This window comes from Hypanus sabinus, chromosome 28 (genome assembly GCF_030144855.1).
Source record: "Hypanus sabinus isolate sHypSab1 chromosome 28, sHypSab1.hap1, whole genome shotgun sequence".
Taxonomy (NCBI): Eukaryota; Metazoa; Chordata; class Chondrichthyes; order Myliobatiformes; family Dasyatidae; genus Hypanus; species Hypanus sabinus.
In genome coordinates, this window is record NC_082733.1 from 42,735,571 (window position 1) to 42,755,573 (window position 20,003).

General features: G+C 38.3%; 1 protein-coding gene across 3 annotated transcripts in view; it reads right to left on the bottom strand.

Moving 5' to 3' along the window:
• Positions 1-873: 873 nt before the first annotated feature.
• golm2 (golgi membrane protein 2) overlaps positions 874-20,003 on the bottom strand; it is an 83,875-nt gene continuing 64,745 nt past the window's right edge. For 2 of the 3 annotated variants that reach the window (XM_059953039.1, XM_059953040.1), the window contains exons 10-11: positions 14,709-14,876; positions 874-2,004 (exon numbers count right to left, since the gene is read on the bottom strand). In XM_059953039.1, the coding sequence (XP_059809022.1) occupies positions 1,922-2,004; positions 14,709-14,876 (251 nt within the window). In that variant the 3' untranslated portion in view covers positions 874-1,921. The remainder of the gene's footprint in view (positions 2,005-14,708; positions 14,877-20,003) is intronic. The other variant, XM_059953041.1, reaches the window with a different exon arrangement.

Here is a 20,003-nt window from a genome sequence, read left to right on the forward strand (position 1 = left end):
ATACCTCTCCTCCTCCATTACCCTGCAGTTAATCCAAATTTTGTTTAAATTAATGGTATTTCAAAAATATTCTCCACATTAACTGGAAGAAACAGTTTATTCAAAGTGTTGTAAACAAGTTAGAGGAACAGGAACCATGCATGTGTTTTAAAGCTTCACAACATGGTGTAACATCTCAGAAGCACAAAACCCAATACATTCCACCTGGGAAAGGAATCAACCCTCGCCTGCTCTTTTAAAAAATAAAAGAGTGTAGAGAGCGAACCACGCTGATTCCTGACTACATGTGATTGTTACAGATTAAATATCAGGAATCAAGTTGAAGTAAACTTGAAATGAAATGAAGAAACTCAGGAGTTCTGTCAAAAATGAGTTGTAAAATTCACTTGTTTTTGTTAATAATTTATTTAAAACAGTGTTCCAAATCCACTCAATATGTTGAGGGATCCCACATTTCACAGAATCTATTGAAGACTACCTCACCCCATTTAAAGTTAGAACATTCATAAAGACAAATGAATTTTTTTAAAAACAATTTATGCTAAGGTTTGATATTTCTAAAATCCAAATTTTTGCTCTTATCCATCTTCCCAAAGTATAAACTTTACAATCAAACCTTACCTAATATTTAACATTCCAACTCTAAACAAGATTTGATATTGCAGTAATACATTTGCTTTTTCTGACATGTTTCAACAGTAGATTAGAGGGTTATACATGTAAACAATTTATAAAAACCACACATTTTAAAAAGAGCCAGTGCAACATTTTACTGCCGTTATATATAGAAGATGAACGCCACTGCAGTGTTCATTCCAACAAGATTGGCTAACCGTTTTATGGAAGAACAAAGACCATACACAAAACACCACGTAGTGTTTGGTTTGTATTTTATTAAGTGCTGCAGATGTGACAGCTAATTTTCACTGGACAGGCGACGTCCATCATTTAATCCTTTTTAAAATGCCCTTAGTTCTCCGTCTACCAAGCAACAATATCAACTGACGTGCATGTTATTCTGTACCAGTGTTTTCAAGATGGATGATGGTCCGTTATCTGCTATAGAGTTCCGATGCATTGCAGCTCCCAGGTTCAGCAAACTGCCAGCACTATACCCAACTGCAGGTAGCACTGTCCAGGTTTCATGACTCTCCCTGGAATTTATTTACATTGCAGTACACAAGTCGTTGGAAGCAACAAAAGGAATGCACGCAGAAATCAATACCCAAACAATACTACTGTTGAAGACAGTTCGGTTAATTTCATTTGCTCCATTATAAATTACTAGATATATCTACTGTATATATTCACCTTGTTTGTTAAAACTTCAGAATGAATTCAATAGATTCTCATCACTTCTTCCATAGAACCAAGACAATATTCACTGCTTTCACAGAACAAGGCAATACTAAATCTGATAATCAGCTGTACAAGGCAAAATGATTATTTAGCTGCAGTTATCTTTTTAATAGCGTAGATTTCAAACAGACAATTTTTCCAATGTTACTTTGATTAACTGGAAAATAGCAGATTACTGCCGATTCAGTTAAGTTGCTGATTTTGTGTATTGATTTAGTGAACTCAGCCATTCAAAATAACTAAATTTTGTTCATAAAATCTTCAAAAGTACAAAATATACAAAAAATGTACAGAGGTAAACGAAACTTCCCCACCCCTCCCCAGAATGTTTGAAATAATAAAAGTAATCTAAACAAGTTGCATTTCAACTTTAAGAAATACTAGTCTGAATCTCTTCCTATTTCACCCAACATATCGATACAAGTTCAAGTTTTATCAAGTAATGCACTTGTAAAAAGGCCAGGGCACACCATACAATGATTTTGCATTATTGCATTAAGTATTCTAATCAGGATTCCTTCCAGGGCCCATTAAAACTCAGGCTCACTCTGGTATCAGATAGTTACAAACCATTTTCTGCAAAGCGCCGCTTTTCATATACAGCGGGATTGTTCACAGCCTCTGGAAGGTCTTGTTCCTCCTCGTCTGCCATTGGAAATGAAAATCAACAACATTAGAAATGTAACTTCAGAAATACTGCTGAGTTAATTGATAGATTTATAAGATACATTGAAAGTTGTTCCACAATATCAACAACTAATTTATTTTGTTTAAACCATTAGAATTTGGTAACCTCTCTTATCACCAATAACTTATGGCTTAGTAAGTGGCCACTGAGTCATGATAAAAAAAACATTTGCAATGACAGTTGACCATGAGGAAACAAAGCAAGATTTAGTCTTTAACCTGATTTTCAAACATGCACTCAAGCCTGCATTCCCATGAGAATGATGGATCATAAACTTGCAGACTATCCTGCAATGTCTCTCCTTCCTCAGACTGAACATGGAAGCTAATGTATATGAACTATCCACTGACTGATTCCACAGCTTATGACTCACTTTCAATGACTCTGCAACTCATGTTCTCAATATTTATTACTTATTGATTATAGTATTTTGCACATTGGTTGTTTGTGTGTCTTTGTATGTAGTTTTTCCCAATACGTTTAAAAACTTAGAGCAATGCAGTATGGAGTAGGGCCTTCTGGCCCAACAAGCCGTGCCATCCCAACAACTCCACAACCTTGATTAACCCTAACTTTAATCACAGGATAATTTATAACGACCAATTAACTTACCCAGGATGTCTTTGGACTGTGGGAGGAAATCAGAGCACCAGGAGAAAACCCATGCATTCTATGGGGAGGGCATACAGGGACTCCTTATAGAAAGGTGCCGGAATTAAACTCCAAAATGCCCCAAGCTGTAATAGCGTCGTGCTAATTGCTATGCTACCATGGCACCCATTTCTATTGTGATTACCCACAAGAAAATTAATCTCAAGATATGTTGTACTTTGAAAATAAAATTTACTTTGAACATTTAGGTCAATGAAAGATGGGCAAGTTCACAGTCTTCTTGCTGGGCATGACACATTAGATCCAGAATATCCTTTGCAACTGAAAAGAGGCATGTTTTCAAACAGCCTTTGATAAGGTTTCAAACACTATCACACAAACTAAGGGCACTGAATATATTAGAGACATAATTGGTTGAAAGTTAAAGCTAAGTAGAAATAAATGATTTTTTCCAAATATGTGGGCTATAACGAACACAAGGATTAGCACCGAGTCTTCAGCTTCTTACCAGATTACAGTAACAGATTAAAGACATATCCAAGTTTGCCGAAGATACAAAAATAAGTTAGAAAGATGTAGAGTCTACAAAGGTGAATGACTGAGTTGCAAGTTGGCAGATGGACTATGGGAAGAAGCAGAGTTGTCAGCTTGGATAGGAAAATAAAAACAAGTGCTGATGGGCAGTGGGATCTTAATGTACGAGTTAACATGTTAACGTCATTAGAAAGTATAATGATAAGTTGGCTTTATTGCAGAGTTCTGAAATTATAAATGGCCTATCTGGAATACCTGTGCCGTTTTAGGCTCTGTGCAGTGTGCTTAGAAGTGGTGCTGCATATACATTCATACCCAAATAACAGGATTTTCCTCAAAACATTGAAATGCAAGGTTATGGTAGGGATTCATGGGATGGCTGCTGGAAGGAGAGTCTCTAGATTGCAAAGCCTGGAACGAGGTGGTGAAATCTCACAATAAAGTGTTGTCCATTTCAAATTGTAGATGAACAGAAATTATCACAGACAATGGTTGTAAGTTTTTGCTATTCTGTACCCAATAGACAATGGATACTCAAATGAGTACATCTGTGGATGCTGAGGAATTAGGATCTGCCATACATTAACTGTATGAATCTGACTCAAGCGCTGCATGGATTACTTCTGTTTTCATGTATGTGTATGTTTTGGCAGTTCGAAACGGAGACTTGCTCCAAGTGTTTTGGAAAGTATGCAAGACAACTTATTACAGTAAGAAACAATACCTTTTGAATACAATTATGTTACAAAAGTTGTACTTTCCATTGGTAATCCCTAGATTTCTAGGCTGCTACACCTTATGGAGACGAAGAGGTCAATACTTTACAGGCTAAATGAGCATAACCTGTATATTTTTTACACTTCATTTTGTCTGTTCCAAAAACAGACGTTTAAGATTATTCCCTAGGGGTAGAATAAAAATTGACATTTACATTCAACCAAGCAAACAAAAAAAGTCATTTGGTCCTTCGAGGCTGCTCCACCATTCAAAAATCATACCTCCATGTCATTTTCCTGAACTGTCCTCCAGTGATTTCCAGTTGAAATTTTGCTCAGTGACTGAACCTTCACAACCCTAAAGTCAGAAAATTCCAAACCTCCTTCACCCTGTATCAAAAGAAAATTCTTAATCCCAAATGGCCTGCCCCTTCTTTCTGAGATTGTAACTGAGAATGTTGAAAGTTTCAATGAGAACTCGTTTTTCTAATTTCTGTAGAGTTAGTCTGCTCAACCTCTTCCCTCATCCCAAGAAGTCCTGTAAAGCGTTGCTGCATACCCACTATTTTAAGTATTTTAGTAAGACCAAAACTGCACACAGTACAGTACTCCATTGTACCAAAACTATACAATTGCAGTAAAATATTACTCCTGAATTCAAATCTGCTTGAGTCATAAAATAAAGCACAGAAACTCGCCCTTCAGCCCATCTAGTGAATGCTGAAACCATTTAAACTGCCTATTCCCACCAACCTGCTCCAGAACCATAGTCCTCCAACTCTCAACTATCCATGTACCTATCCAAACTTCTCTTAAACAGAAAAATTGAGCTCACATGCACCCCTTGTCCTAGCAGCTGATTCTACACACTCATGATACTGAGTGAAGTTTCCCCTCAAGTTCCTCTTAAACTTTTCACCCATAACCCATGACCTCTGGTTGTAGTCTCATGCACCCTCAGTGGAAAAAGCCTGGTTGCATTTACCCTATCTATAATCCTCATAATTTAGCATACATCTATCAAATCTCTTCCCAATCTTCTATGTTCTAAAGAATACAGTCCTAATCTATTCAATATTCCCTTATAATGTAGGTCCTCCAGAGCCGGCAACATCCTTGTAAATTTTCTCTGTACTCTTTCAATCTTGTTTACACTTTCCTGTAGGTAGGTGACCAAAACTGCACACAATACTCCAAATTAGGCTCACCAACATCTTATACAACTTCAACGCAACATCCCATCTCCTGTACTCAATACATTGAATTATGAAGACCAATGTGTCAAAAGATTTCTTTTTGACCCTATCTACCTGTGACACCATTTTCAACAAATTATGGACCTGTATTCCCAGATGCCTTTCTACCACAGTCCTTACTGCCCTCCCGTTCACAGTGTAAGATCTATCCTGGTCGGTCTACCGAAGTGCAAAACTTTGGACTTGTCTGCTTTAAATTCCATCTACCATTTTTCCAACTGATGCAAATCCTTCTGCAAGCCATGATAGCTTTCCTCACTGTCCACTACACCCCCAGTCTTGGAGTCATCTGCAAATTTGCCAATCCAGTTAACCACATTATCTGGATCATTGATACAGATGACAAACTACAAAGGACCCAGCACCGATCCCTGCAATGCACCATTGGTCACAGACCTCCAGTCAGAGAGGCAATCCTCTACTACCAGTCCCCGGCTTCTCCCACAAAGCCAATGTCTAATCCAGTTTACTACCTCATCATGAACGCCAAGTAACTGAACCTTCTTGATCTGCCTCCCATGCTGGACCTTGTCAAATCTCTTACTACAGACAATATAGACAACATCCACTGACTTGCCTTCAACCATTTTCCTGGTAACTTCTTCAAAAAACTGGAAGATTGGTTAGACACAAACCCATGCTGACTATCCACGTTTATCCAAACACTACTCTGAGAAAGACAAAACAATCTAGATGGTTTCCCTATCACTACTTACTGCACATGCCTGTTAGTATTCAGTGTCTCATTAACACATCCAGGTCTCTGACCAATCTTATCCACTCTCACCAGCTGAAACCTTCGCTACAAAGTTCTAAGATTTGTAAGTAGTTTATAAGTTCTCCCTGTGACTGCATAGGTTCCACCAACATTCTAAAGGTGTACAGGTTAGGGCTAGTGAGTTGTGGGCATACTGTGTTGGTACTGGAAGCATGACGACACCTGCCGGCTGCCCCACCATATCCTCATACTAATGGTCATTGATACAAACGATGCATTTCACTGCATGTTTTGATGTACTTGTGACAGAACTAATCTTTATCTTTATCATCTGTTTTGTTCTTGCCAATTTAACTTCTCTTTTTCTGTAGGCTGCTTTACAATTTCCTCCTATTCACATCCCAGGTAGTTTTTTTAAAAAATCATAGAAAACTTGGAAAGACTTTCATTTGTTCTGTTATGGTTATTATTCTATTACAGATTTACTGAGCATGTCCGCAAGGAAATGAATCTCAGGGTTTATATGATGACATATGTGTACTTTGATAATAAATTTACTTTGAATTTCAGGTCTCTTCAGCCAGATTACTAATACAGATTGTGAATAGCTGGGCTGCTCCTGCAGTATCCAACTAATAACAGATTTTCAGACTGAGCCAGATCCATTTATTCACTCTCTTTTCTACCAAATAACCAGTTGTTAATCCATGTTCATATTTTACCCTCAATTGTGAAGGCACAAGGGACAGCGGATACAGGAATGTGGAAGAACTTGCAGTCAGGCAGCCTCTGTGGATTTAGGGTTTTGATCTGAAACAATGATGACTCCTTTTCTCCCACAGATGCTATTTGCCTTGTTGAGTTCCTCCAACAAATTGTTGCTCCCTGAATTGTGTCCTAACCTTGCTGACCAAACTCCCATGTGGGACGTTATTGAATGCCTTTCAAAAATCCAAATAAACCTCACCCATGGTTTCTCATTATTCCACTGGTCACATTTTTTTAAAGAACTCTGGCAAATTAAACATGATATTGCACAACATTAACTTGCACTGAGCAATATACATGATGTGAAATTAAAATGACCAAAGTACTATAATCTTCCAATTTCATGACACTTCACTCAAGTTTTTCATCAGTTTTTAATACACTGAGAATGTATGGGGTTTTACTGGCCTGGCCCAATGTAATCAGAAAACAAGTTTAAACATTGGCATGGTACAATCCAAATTCAGCCATTAAAAATGCTTTCACTATTCAGTGTGCTGAATGGCCTCCTGTACTGCACTGTTTCATTCTTTTATCAACAAGCTGTTCTCTCAAATGCTTCACCAATGCATTTGCGGTTATGTCAAAGGCAATAATGGCAATACAGATGATGCTGCAAAATGCTTCCCCCTTCTGCTCAACATCAATACAAACAGATCAATCAGCCCAAATTATCTCCATAAAATTTCAGGCTCATGCAAGCATCTTCTTTCTGATCTTCATTGATCAGCTGGAAGGAAAATCTCTCCAAATTTCCCCACTTGGCTATGGCTTGCTACATTTCTTGCAACACTTGACCTACAAATTCTGCCTTAACTTCTGGCCTTAACTTCACATCCATGCCAAATATAAAATTTAAATTAGAAAAAATCTGAAGCACAAACCACTTTCTCCCAGGTGGAGACATGTGCCTCCCTTTCTTTTCAAAGAAACAATTCCTATATTAGGGAGGCATGGTAACAGAGCTTCAAAATGCTTTACAGTACTGGCAACCAGGGTTCAATTCCAACCACTAAGCAAGTTCTACGTTTCTCCCCATGGCCACGAGGGTTTCCACCAGATTCTCCACAGTTACCTCAGTCCAAAGACACACTGGTTGGTAGGTTAATTGATCATTGTAAATTGTCCCGTGATTAGGCTAGGAGTCCAATCCAAGCTGCGTCTCAATCAGTTAATAAATAAAACTGTATTAGATTAGCTAAGAATATTTTGATCATCTGAAAGGGCCATGAAAGACACTATTGAAATTGGACATACTGTTCCATACAAAGTCTCCTCCCAAACAAGATTTGGCACTTTAGATCAAGACAGGTGGGAAAATCATCCTTCTATCCAGCTTTGTTAACACCAACCTCTCTGGTTGAGTATGAAGGTCTTTCCTATGTATATGTAGTTCAAGCAATGTAGAAACCTGTCTTCCCACCTTCGAAAATGGATCATGAAAGTGGATGATGCACAATGTGAATATCAAGAATGACTGTGTCTGGTTAGTGAACAATACATCAGAAAGCAGCTGTTACCAACATGTTGGACAGGCAAGAATTGTTGTCTAGATCCTCAGCAGGAATATTAGTCACATTTTTCTCCACAACTTGGCAAGTGATGGGGAAGAGAACAAAATAGGTTTCTTCAGGCATGAAATAATTCCATGAGAATTCAAACTGAAAATCCACCCTCTTCATTGTTCAGATCCATCCCCAATCATAGGTATTTAAGCTATCCAACATTTCAAGTTGCGACATTGGTAAATTGTTTTATTATTGTCACATGTACCAGGGTACAGTGAAAACTTTCTTGTATATCATCCATGTAGGTCAATTCATTACAACGGTGCATCAAAATAGTATAAAATAATAACAATGCAGAATGAAGTGTTACAGCAGAGGAAGTATTGCAAGTAGTCAGGAAGGTGCAAGGTTGTAACAAGGTAATTTGAGGTCAGGGTCCATCTTATCATTCAATAGTGTTATAGCAAGATAGACATTGTCCTTGACCATGGTGGAAAGTGTTTTAGGCTTTTGTATGTTCTCAGCATATCCTGAGACTTAAGACATGGGCTGATCTTTCCAGAATACCAATTCACTATCTCAAAGCTGCCCCAGTCTGCAGTTCCACAATATCCTTCAATGTTTTGAATTTCAACAAATGTCTCCCCTTCCTCCAAGGGAAAGATCAAGCTTTAACAGCCTTTTAAGTTCTGAAGTTCCTTTAGATCTTCCTCCTTTTAATTTCTTAACTCCATTTTGTTATGAATCCTGTGGCACATTTACTATTTCTTGTTCTAAATGATCAGTCCTAGGACCTTCATGTCCCCATTTCCCCTGCCTGAACTTCATGCTCCTCTGCCACCTTTTCCTGACTTTCTTTGGATAGGAATCTATGACAATCTAAGCAAAACTAATGAATGTGGTGGCACTGTGTTTTATCAGCATTTAAAACTAATTGGAATGAGAGGGTAAAGTCAATTGAATCCAGTCAAAAATGCAGTAATTTCAGGACAATAATCACTATCAATCTACAGCAAATATACTTCTCATTCAAGCACACGAAACAGATACTAGTAAAACACCAAGTGAATATTTCAGGCACTAAATAGGAAAACTCATGCAACACATTATGCAGAGCAAGAAACTATTGCACCTAATAATATAATCATTAACCCATTTTCAACACCCCTTGTAAATAACATGTTAGATGCCTAATGAAATCAGTGCATATGCAGATTAGTGTCAGCTTAATTAAGCGCACTCTTGCAGCAACAGAAGATTGCAACCAAATTCTGTGGTTTAATAAATGTGTACAAGTAATAAAATACCAAGTTTCAGGAAAGCATTGTTGATTGCAAACAAATGATAACCATAATTAAAACTTTAGCTTTACAATATTAACTCATTTGGTGCAATGCTATTTACCGAGATAAAAAATAAAATGGAGAAAATATTAAGGTAAATTTAAATACAATGAACGAAAAGCCAAAATTAGATTAAATGCAGCCTGACTCTTCATTCTTTCCACCAGTTCTAATATTCAGTTGATACTTAACTGTACAGCACAATAAATCGCAAGACAAAACCACACAAATCAATGATTAAACTATCAAGATGCAAAAACAAAATTTCATTCAAAATGAGAAGTGACAAACATGAAAGCAGTGTGCATATCACATTGAAACTAGATAAACCTCTATATGTCTATCAATAGTTTATGTTGAAAAGAAAATGATGCCAATGCATTGAAGGGGTTGGGGTTTGCATGTAGTTATCAGCAGGCAAACTGACCAAAGCAGAGAAGCAGATGGTAACATGCAGACAAAACTGAAACTAAATCTAAATGTGTTATCTGCATGAAGATTTACTTCGTAAAGATCATTATTCATTTGCTACACTTCCAAATTGGTTTAGAATGCTGTCAATTTACAATAGATTGTATTTAGGTACTTCAACTATTTGATTTTATACTCATTTCTAAAGTTCCTTTTAATCACACATTTGGCAGGGAATTGGCCTTAAACTGATTAAATGGTACAAGAGAAGGCCCACATAACCCTTCCAGTCGGTCTGGAAGGGGCTGATCAACTTTTAATCAGTCTCCTCAATCACATAGAAATGTTGGTCACTGGGAGAGGGGAAAACAGGTGCTTTATACTTTAACAGTGTGCAGTTCTATGCCAATTCATTGCTACTTTTCCACCACTACAACTGGCTCAGTCTCCTGTAACAGAAATTGAAAAGGTTATGTCTTTCCATGGCACACAAAACTCCTGCCAGTTTGTAGATTTAGTTTATGTAGTTAAAGTAAAATTAATAAACTAAAATTGCAATCCTATTCAAATAATTTAAAGCTGTTCTTTTCAACTCCGATAAGTTATAAAGTTGTAGGTCAGTTTTGATTAGTTTTCCAAAATGTCAGGCATAAATATCAAGATCAGCACAACATCAAGAAGTGAATGTCCTGTCTGGTGCTATACTGTTGCTTGCTTTATTAAATTTATTTAAATTAGAAAAGACTCCCGTCTTGAATACGACCAGGTGCAGTTCCCAATGTTGCACAAGATAATTGTTTAATTAAATGATACATTCTCAAATTAAAATGTTAGACCACAAGATATAGGAACAGAACTAGGCCATTCAGCATATTGAGTCTGTTCCACCATTCCATCATGGCTGATTAGAGAACCCACTCAACCCCATACACCAGCCTTCTTGCCATAACCTTTGATGCTCTGACCAATCAGGAAATTATCAACTCCACCTTAAATATACCACGGACTTGGCTTCCACCGCAGTGTGGCAGAGCATTCCACAGATTCACTACTCTGACTAAAAAGGTTCCTTCTTACCCCTGTTCTAAAAGGTCACTCCTCAACTTTGAGGCTTTGCCCTCGAGTTTTGTATACCCCCCCCCCCCCATAGGAAACATCACCATTTACTCTATCTAGTCCTTTCAACATTCGGTAGGTTTCAATGAGATCCCTCTCCCCCCCCCCCCCCACATTCTTCTAAATTCCAGTGAGTACAGGGCCAAAGGTGCCAAACGTTCCTCACGTTAACCCCTTCATTCCCAGAATTATCCTCGCGTACCTCCTCTGGACTCTCTCCAATGACAGCACATCCTTTGAGATTTGGGGCACAAAACTGTTGACAATATTCCAAGTGCGGCCTGACTAATGTCTTATAAATGCTCAGCATTATCTCTCTGCTTTTATATTCTATTCTCCTTGAAATAATTGCCAATGTTGCATTTGCATTTTTACCACAGACTCTCACAAAATGATGGAGGACCTCAGCAGGCCTGACTACATGCATCTATGGAAAAAAGTACAGTCAACGTTTTGGGCTGAGTCCCTTTGGCAAGAAGGGTGTAAAGATTCCAGCTGAAGGGTCTCAGCTCAAAACATTGACTGTACTTTCCCCCCCACCCCCCAATCGATGCTGTCTGGCCTACTGAGTTCCTCCAGCATTTTGTGCGCTGCTTTCATTTCCAGCATCTGCAGATTTTCTCTTGTTTACCACAGACTCAGCCTGTAAATTAACCTTCTGGAAGTCTTGCACGAGGTCCCAAGTCCCTCCAACACCTCTGCTGTTTGAACCTTCTCCCCATTTATTTCCTCTGCATTATTTTCCTTTTACCAAAACGCATCATCTTACATTTCCCAACACTGTATTCCATCTGCCAATTTTTTTTGTCCATTTTTCCAATTTATCTAAGTCCTGCTGCAATCGCATTGCTTCCTCAGCACTACCTACCTACCCCTCCACCTATCTTTGTATCATCAGCAAACTTTGCCACAACGCCATCAATTCCATTATCCAAATAACTGACAATGTGAAATGTAGAGGTCCCAATACTGACCCCTGAGGAACACCACTACACACTGGCAGCCAACTAGAAAAGCCCCCTTTTATTCCATTCGCTGCCTCCTGTCAGTCAGCCATTCCTCAATCCATGCCAGCATCTTCTCCTGTAACGCAATCGAGTTTTATCTTAAGGAGCCTTATTTGCGGCATCTTATCAAACGCTTTCTGAAAATCCAAGTAAAGGATATCTTTTGTCTACCCTGCTTGTTACTTCCTCGAAGACCTCCAACAGATTTTTTCAGGCAAGATTTCCCTTTACAGAAACCATGCTAACTTTGACTTATTTTATCATTAGTCTCCAAATAACTTGAAAGCTCATCTTTAATAACAGACTCCAATATTTTCCCAACCACTGAGGTTAGGCTAACTGGAGTACAATTTCCTTTCTTTTGCCTTCCTCCCTTCTTAAAGAGTGGAGTGACATTTACAATTTTCCAGTGACTCTTGAAAGATCATGACCAATGCATCCGTTACTTCTTCAGCAACCTCTTTCAGAACTCTGGGATGTTGTCCATCTGGTCCAGGTGATTTATCCACCTTAAGACCTTCTCCTTTATAATAGTACATTTTCCTTTGAAATAGTAATGGTACTCACTCCTGCTCCCTGACACTCACAGACCTCTGGCACACTGCAAGTGTCTTCCACAGTGAAGACTTAAGCAAAGTACTCATTAAGTACATCTGCCATTTCTTTGTCTCCCATTACTATCTCACCAGCATCATTTTCCAGTGGTCCAATATCAACTCTCACCTCCCTTTTACTCTATATAACTGGAAAAGCTTTTAGTATCCTGTCTTAGTATATAAGATGGTTTGCCTCATTTCATCTTTTCCTTTCTTATAGCTTTCATAGTTGCTTTTTGTTGGATTTTAAAAACTTCCCAATCATCCTACTTCACACTCTTTTACTACCTTTCGTGCTTTTTCCTTGGCTCAATGCAGTCCTTAACTTCCCTTGTCAAACATGGTTGCCTCCCCTTGCCATTTGAGAACAATTCTGTGGGATCTATCTATTCTGTGCCTTGTGAGCTGTTCCCAGAAACTTCACCCACCTCTTCTCTACCATCATCCCCACCACTATCCATCTCCAATCCATCTGGGCAAGCTCCTTTTCTCATGCTTATAATTCTCTTTATTCCATTGCGACTCTGGTACACGTGACTTGTGCTTATCCCTCTCAAATTGCAGTATGAATTCAATCAGATTATGATCACTGTCTACTAAGGGTTCCTTTACATTAAGCTTCCTAATAAGATCACCAATCTAAGATGGCCTTTCCCTGAGTAGGCTCAAGCACAAGCTGCTCGAAAAAGCCATCTCATAGGCATTCAACAAATTCCCTCTCCTGCAATCTGACACCAAACTGACTTTCCCAATCCTCTTGCATATTGAAGTCCCCAATTACAATGTCATATTACCGTCTTCCATCTCTTACCAACAGAGCCACACCACCGCCTATCCCTCCTTGCCTGTCCTTTAGTAAAGCATATAAAGCATGTAAAGCATATCCTTTGATGTTAAGCTCCCAACTATGGCCTTTTTTCAACAATGACTCAGTGATGCCCACATCATACTGCCCAATCTCTAATTGCGCCACAAGTTCATCCACCTTATTCCGAATGCTATGCACATTTGAATACAGCACCTTCAGTCCTGCATTCTTTGCCCTTTTGAATTTTGCCTCTCTGGTACAATTTAACTCTCTGCTTTGTCTGCAGTTGTACCCAATCATCGGCTTGTCCCTCCTTACATTCATGTTACACCCATCTACTTGTAAACCTGCTGGCTCATTCTCAGCTCTATCATACTGGTTCCCACCCCCCTGCCATATTAGTTCAAACCACTCAAAAACTGTAGTAACCTGTCCATAAGAATATTGATAATCTTCCCCAAACTAGTCCAAGTGCCCTGCACAGAGTTTCCCAAAGACTAAGGTGGCTGGAAAACAAGAAGTTTCAGAGACAGATGCACATCACTGGCAAAACTCACCAACAGTATAAGCTCAATAACTAATAAGGGAAAGTTAACTAAAATTTGATTTTAAAAAACTGCAGCATCACAAACTGAACTAAGAAACTAAACTTCATTTCGTATTCACCCAGTCCATGAGATGGCAAATATTTTTACCTCAAGCTCAGTAATCTCAAATTAGGTAGAAATAAACCACAAGCAAGAAAAATTTTATCATACTAAATGTGACCTTAAGAGGTGCTAAGCACAGAACGAACTAATACAGCAAAAATGAAATGTCTTATTTGTACATCTGATCTTGGGGTCTCAAATGATCTGAAATTTCAATGCATTGAAAATCTTGAAGCATCTTCAAATGGTCTTAAACAAGATGGCAAAAATCAAAGCAAAATGTAAAGTTTAAAAATGATTAGAGGAACTGAATTGAGAGAGGTGCTGAATGACCAGGGGTATACAAAAGCAAAAGTGAAAGGTGCAGAAAAGATGGCTTTCAAAATTTGGAATAACTTATTTATTTCCCGGTCAGGTGCTTTATTTTACAAATGTAGCCAGATTTATTTAAGTTAATTAAAATATGCGTAGTCCTAATGTAAATAAAGCTAATTAAAACTGATGTACATCCTGGAGAACGCTCATCAACTTAATGGCTGGAGCACCGAAATATTCAGCAGATAACACACTTAGATTTAACACAGCTCTTGGTTTCAAGGAAATGAGGCCCAAGCTCACCTTGGACGTCTTCTTCCCCACCATCACCATCCTCTTCCTCATTGTAAGCCAGTTCGGCCTGCTTGTCTGCCTCGTACTCACCCACATTACCATCATCCCCATTATAATCCGCCACTTTAGAGTCATGTTGCGGATCAGCTGGGGATTCATTTTCATCAAAGAACTGGCCTGAGGAATCAAAGTCAGAAGAGAAAGAAAGCAGAGGGGGGAGAAAAAGACAGAAATCTACATTGTAAATGGAGAATAAGGATTTTTTAAAATATTATTTCAAGAGGATGCCACAGAAACCTGACCATCTCCACACTCTCTTTGGAATTCTGAATTTTATTCCCAATTGATGCAAAACGTAAGTACAGAGCAATGGATTAAAACACCAAGCTCAGTTAAAGCTCCTTGAAACCTTTCAAATTATCAACATGTTGTCAACCTGTTTCTCTCAGCCTATTCAATGATGTGGGCTGCCCAATATAATTCTACAGCTCTTAATAAAATAATTCAAACTAAAATCTGGAACTATCAAAATAGGACACCAGCTCTTTATAGCAAAATTGAAACAGGTGGAATTAAAAGAAACAGTCCACTTAGATTTAGTGAACACCTGTGTTCAGAAAGCAAAGTAAATCTGAAATAAAAATTGAATGCTGAACCACTCAACAGCTTGGGCAGCATCTATGGAAAGAGAAATTTAACATTTCACGCTGTTGACTGTTTAGAAAGATTGATACCCGTCATCTGACGACTTCCAGTATTGCTTTCTACACCTACATTGTTCAATTAAGGCATAACAAAAATGGCTTACCATGGCTCAAATGTGTGAAACTTTAATAATGGGGAAGGAGGAAATAATTAAAATCTGCAGAAAAAAGTGTTCCTAATATGAAATAAAAATGTGCTAGATAGCATAAGTGAAGTAACAGAAAATGGCCTAAAAACAAGATAGCAACAGCTTTTCTCTCAGGTTAGGAACCTAAGATTTTTCTTTTTTTTTTAAAAAAACATTTGCTGCCTAGTTTACAGAATATTTCTATTATATTTGTTCCAGTTAGTATTAACTTTCACCCCACATTGTAAAAATCAGAAACATTTTAAATTAGGTACTTTTTCCCCTTGTGCTGACCATTCTCAGACCTAAACTTTTTATATATAACCCAGGTACATTCCTCATTAGGTTTAAAATTTAGGCAGGCTTTTGCTGAAGCTAATAAAAAAGATTCAAGATTGTGTAATAATAGTACTAATGCAATAGAACAGTTCAGATGAAATCAAATTGAAATTGAAAAGCTGGGAAACCTCTGCCTTCAGTAAAAGCATGAACTTTCTAGTAAAAGCTTTAAGGAATTAAAATTTTGCTTCATATCCCTAATTTGAGCATTTATGAAGATGACTAGTCACTATGAAGATGACAGATGAATAATATTTGGATAAAATTGGGGGAAATATGAACCTAGTGGTCTGATTGCTACAAATCTATGTAGCATTAACCATTATAGCCATTAGAATTCACAATAGGGCAATGATAGCAGATTGTAATAAAAATATAATGTGTCAAAGAGAACTGTTTATACAACTATGGGTAGTCCAACTTTGCCATGGAGGATTGGGCACAAGGTTAGCAAACCTATCCCATAAAAACCTAGAGCTACAAAAACAACAGAAGCTCCAAAGAATTCATCCCCAGGAGAGGAAGGATCTTTGAAAATGGGCTACACCTGGGAACTAGCCCAGGACAGAGGACTCGAGTGAGCTGCAGTCAGCGATCTTGGCCCCAGTAGGAGTGATGGGCTTAAGTACGGTGGATGTCACTATTTATTGGCCAGACTTTGCCAGGATTTCAACTGCAAGACAATTTCATCAGAAGAAATCATCCCAATGAAGGTGATATTCATTCAAAATGAATGAAATCTGCACTTCAAACTAATGCTTCAGCTTGTAGCCAGTTTTAGAATATTTTGTTTATTGGAAATTAAATATTCATTATGGAAAGTGTCTTTCTTACTCCCTCTTACTGTTCGTGAAATCATACGCCTGAAAGAATTGTCCTCATTTAGGAATTATCTCCATATTCCTCAATCTTTTCTAACACGCAAGAGTCTCAAAGAAAGATTGCTTGGTTCAGTTGATAAAAAATGGTACAATGGTTAACACTGAACAAGAGATTAAGCTGCAAAAAGGCAGTTGAACAAGTCAGTTAAGCATAAAATTCAATTAGAACTGCAAAGAGATACTTGGCAAGGGCACAAAACACAAGGAAATACATAATAATGCTGGAACAGTTTAGCAGAAAGATCTTGAAGTAGATAGTTCTGATCACCATAATAAAGGAAGTTTTAATGAAGGATGGATGGGGGATTTGCAAACACCAAAGCTGCAGAATTTTAGTTACATTTTGAAATATGTGAAGATGGCATTGTTTTCCTTGGAACAAAGGAGGTTGACTGCTAGGGGTATTCAATTTAGGTGCACAAGATAGAGATACTTCTAACAGGGAGCCCTTCTATTAGAAATATCAAAAGGTATGCGGACAGATCAAGAGTTGAGACATTGTTGACTCAATGCTGAGAGTCTAGACCTCTCTGCCAAAAGGATGAAGACTGAACCGTTCACACTTACAAGGTCTATGCGTAAGCAACCAGAATCCTATACACTACTGCCTGGAGTGGACAATGAGTGGAATGGTCTCCTTCCATTCCTCAAGATTCCATGACAGCCATAATGATGGCAAGGATTAAAAACAGAATTCATAATGTGCAACCCAGTGAAATTGAGACATGTGTTAGTCAGTGTCATTAGCTATGGCCATCCTCAAGGTGGTTCAGTGTTGGCCCGGAGGTTTCATCATAAAACCTTCCAATCTCTACCATACACAAAGAGTCATTCCCCCTGCCACCCCACTTTCCAACCACTTTCTCTTCAGCAAAGAGCCAGAATTTTCATATAAATTTTCAGTGAAAATTAAGAACATCTAATACTTAATCTTCCAACTGGGCTGCTCAATACTCAACTCTTGGAGCCTCCAGGTTTGGCAATCTTACATAACACTCTCCAGAGATAACACATGACCCACGAACCTAACCCTAACCCCCACAAAACACTGGTTGTTTTACTAACCTCATTACCCAAAATGCCAAAATGTGCGCTCGATTCATCGATTTTCCCAAGACTTGGAAATTCAGTACCAAACTTGAGTTGTCAATCCAGTACTTGCTTCTTGGTCATATTCTCCGGGGCATTGCATTTATAATGGAAAATAATTTGGTAGCCTCGTATATTATGTTTACCCAGAGGGGACCCTAAATATTACCACTGATATATGGATTCAAACAGATTGATGTTTACTTAGCCATTTACTAGAAATATGAAGTAACTCACAAATTGCAAAAGTGCACAATTCTTGCTGCAACTACACAAGGTTTGGTGGGTCCATATGAAATTTATTGCAGGTAATTTGGTTTTACCCTCTTAAGGAGAGGATATCTGTCTCAGTGGCAGTGCAGCAAAGGTTCACTAGATAGATTCCAGTGATGTTCCAGGGAAAGTGAACCTAATAGTCTACCAACAACCCATTAGGAAAATGGAAAGTGATCTTATTGAAATATACTAAATTCTAAAGGGGCTTAAAGGTATAGATGGAGTGGATACTAAAAACTTGTTTTTATGAGCAGGGCCTTGTCATAGGAAAGGGTATCTCCCATTTGAGTGCAAAATGCGGACAGTAATTAGAGATTGGATAAGTTGGGTTCATTCCTACTCCAATGTAGGAGGTGGGGCAGGGGAGAAAGGTGATGTTACAAAGGTTTATAGAATTATGCACAAATAGGATAGTCGTCAATTTTTTTCCCAGGGCAGGGAAGCCTAGAACTAGGACGGCACAACAACAGCAAGAAAGCATTAAGGTTAGCATAATCTCTTAAGGCATCAACAAACTAGGTTCAATACTACTGTCATCCGTATGGAGTTTGTATGTTCTCACAATCCTGTGGGTTGCCTCCAGGTGGTCCAGTTTCCTTCCATATTGTGAAGACATATAGAATAGAGAGCTAATTGGTCACATGGATGTAATTGAACAGTACAGGCTTGCTGGGATGGAAAGGCTGGTTACCATGGTGTATTTTTAAATAAATAGAGGACACAGGTTTAAGGTGAGGGAGATTCAAAGAACAAATTTTGCAGACTTTGGAATGAACTAATAGAGGTGGTGGTAGAGGCAAACAGAATTACAATGTTTGGATAAGCACTTGAATAGGAGAGGTATCTGGCCTAATGCTGGCAAATGGAACTAGTGTAGCAGGGCATCAGGGTTTGCAGTGAGGTGGGCTGAGAGGACCTGCTTCTGTTTATTTTTCTATGAATTTCCTAGAGTTGGGCAGCTCCAGAATTTCATACTCTGCAGCTTTGGAGGAATCTGAGATCACGCTTCGATGTATAGGGAGGTCGAGAGTTAGGGGGATTGAGCAGGAATGTGGCCAAAGAGCAGATTAATTGTAATCTTAGCAAAAAACAGAAGCAGCTTGAGTCAACACATTGTCTCCTGTTGCATCTTCAAGACTGTATCTCATCTGATCACCGACTTTGGCCTCTAAACACACCTCACCTGACATCTACACTTGGCCCTCTCACCTTGTGAAGTACCACAGTCCATGATGTAACTACAGCTACATCCCACCAAGTTTATAATTTCACAAGCAGATACAGAAAGCTTTTATCATCTTCAATGTAGAAATTTGTATTAACATAAATACTGATGGAATCCATAACTGATCCAATTATCTGGAAGCCTTCAATCACACTTCACCTGAAGATTATACTGTCTTTGTATACAATACATAATCACTAGATATCCTCCAACAGTAAATCTTGCAACTCCATGTCACATTTATGTAATATCATTGTCTGTTAGTTATGATTAATTGTTTCTTATTCACTGAAAGAAATTAAGTGTTAAAGTAGTTAGTGCCACTGTTTGCTCGGAAGCCACTTATCTAGATAACTAGGTTTGACAATCCCACCTCACCCTGGCCACCGACATCCAGCTGCTTACAACTGCTGTAAAGTAAACTCACATAATAGCACAGGCCCCATATGATTGAGCCAGAGCAGATATATTTTTTTAATTAGTTTTTTATACATTTTCTACTTCGCTACAGATAAAAAAAACCCAGATCAAAATGAAGAACATTAATACAGAGCAAAAATAAACATACAATAATACAAAAAAAGATCATTGAGAAAGCACCCAAATTGAAGACATGTAAAATTAGTATCCTCCCCAAGCCCCGGAACAAAAGAAGAACTCCA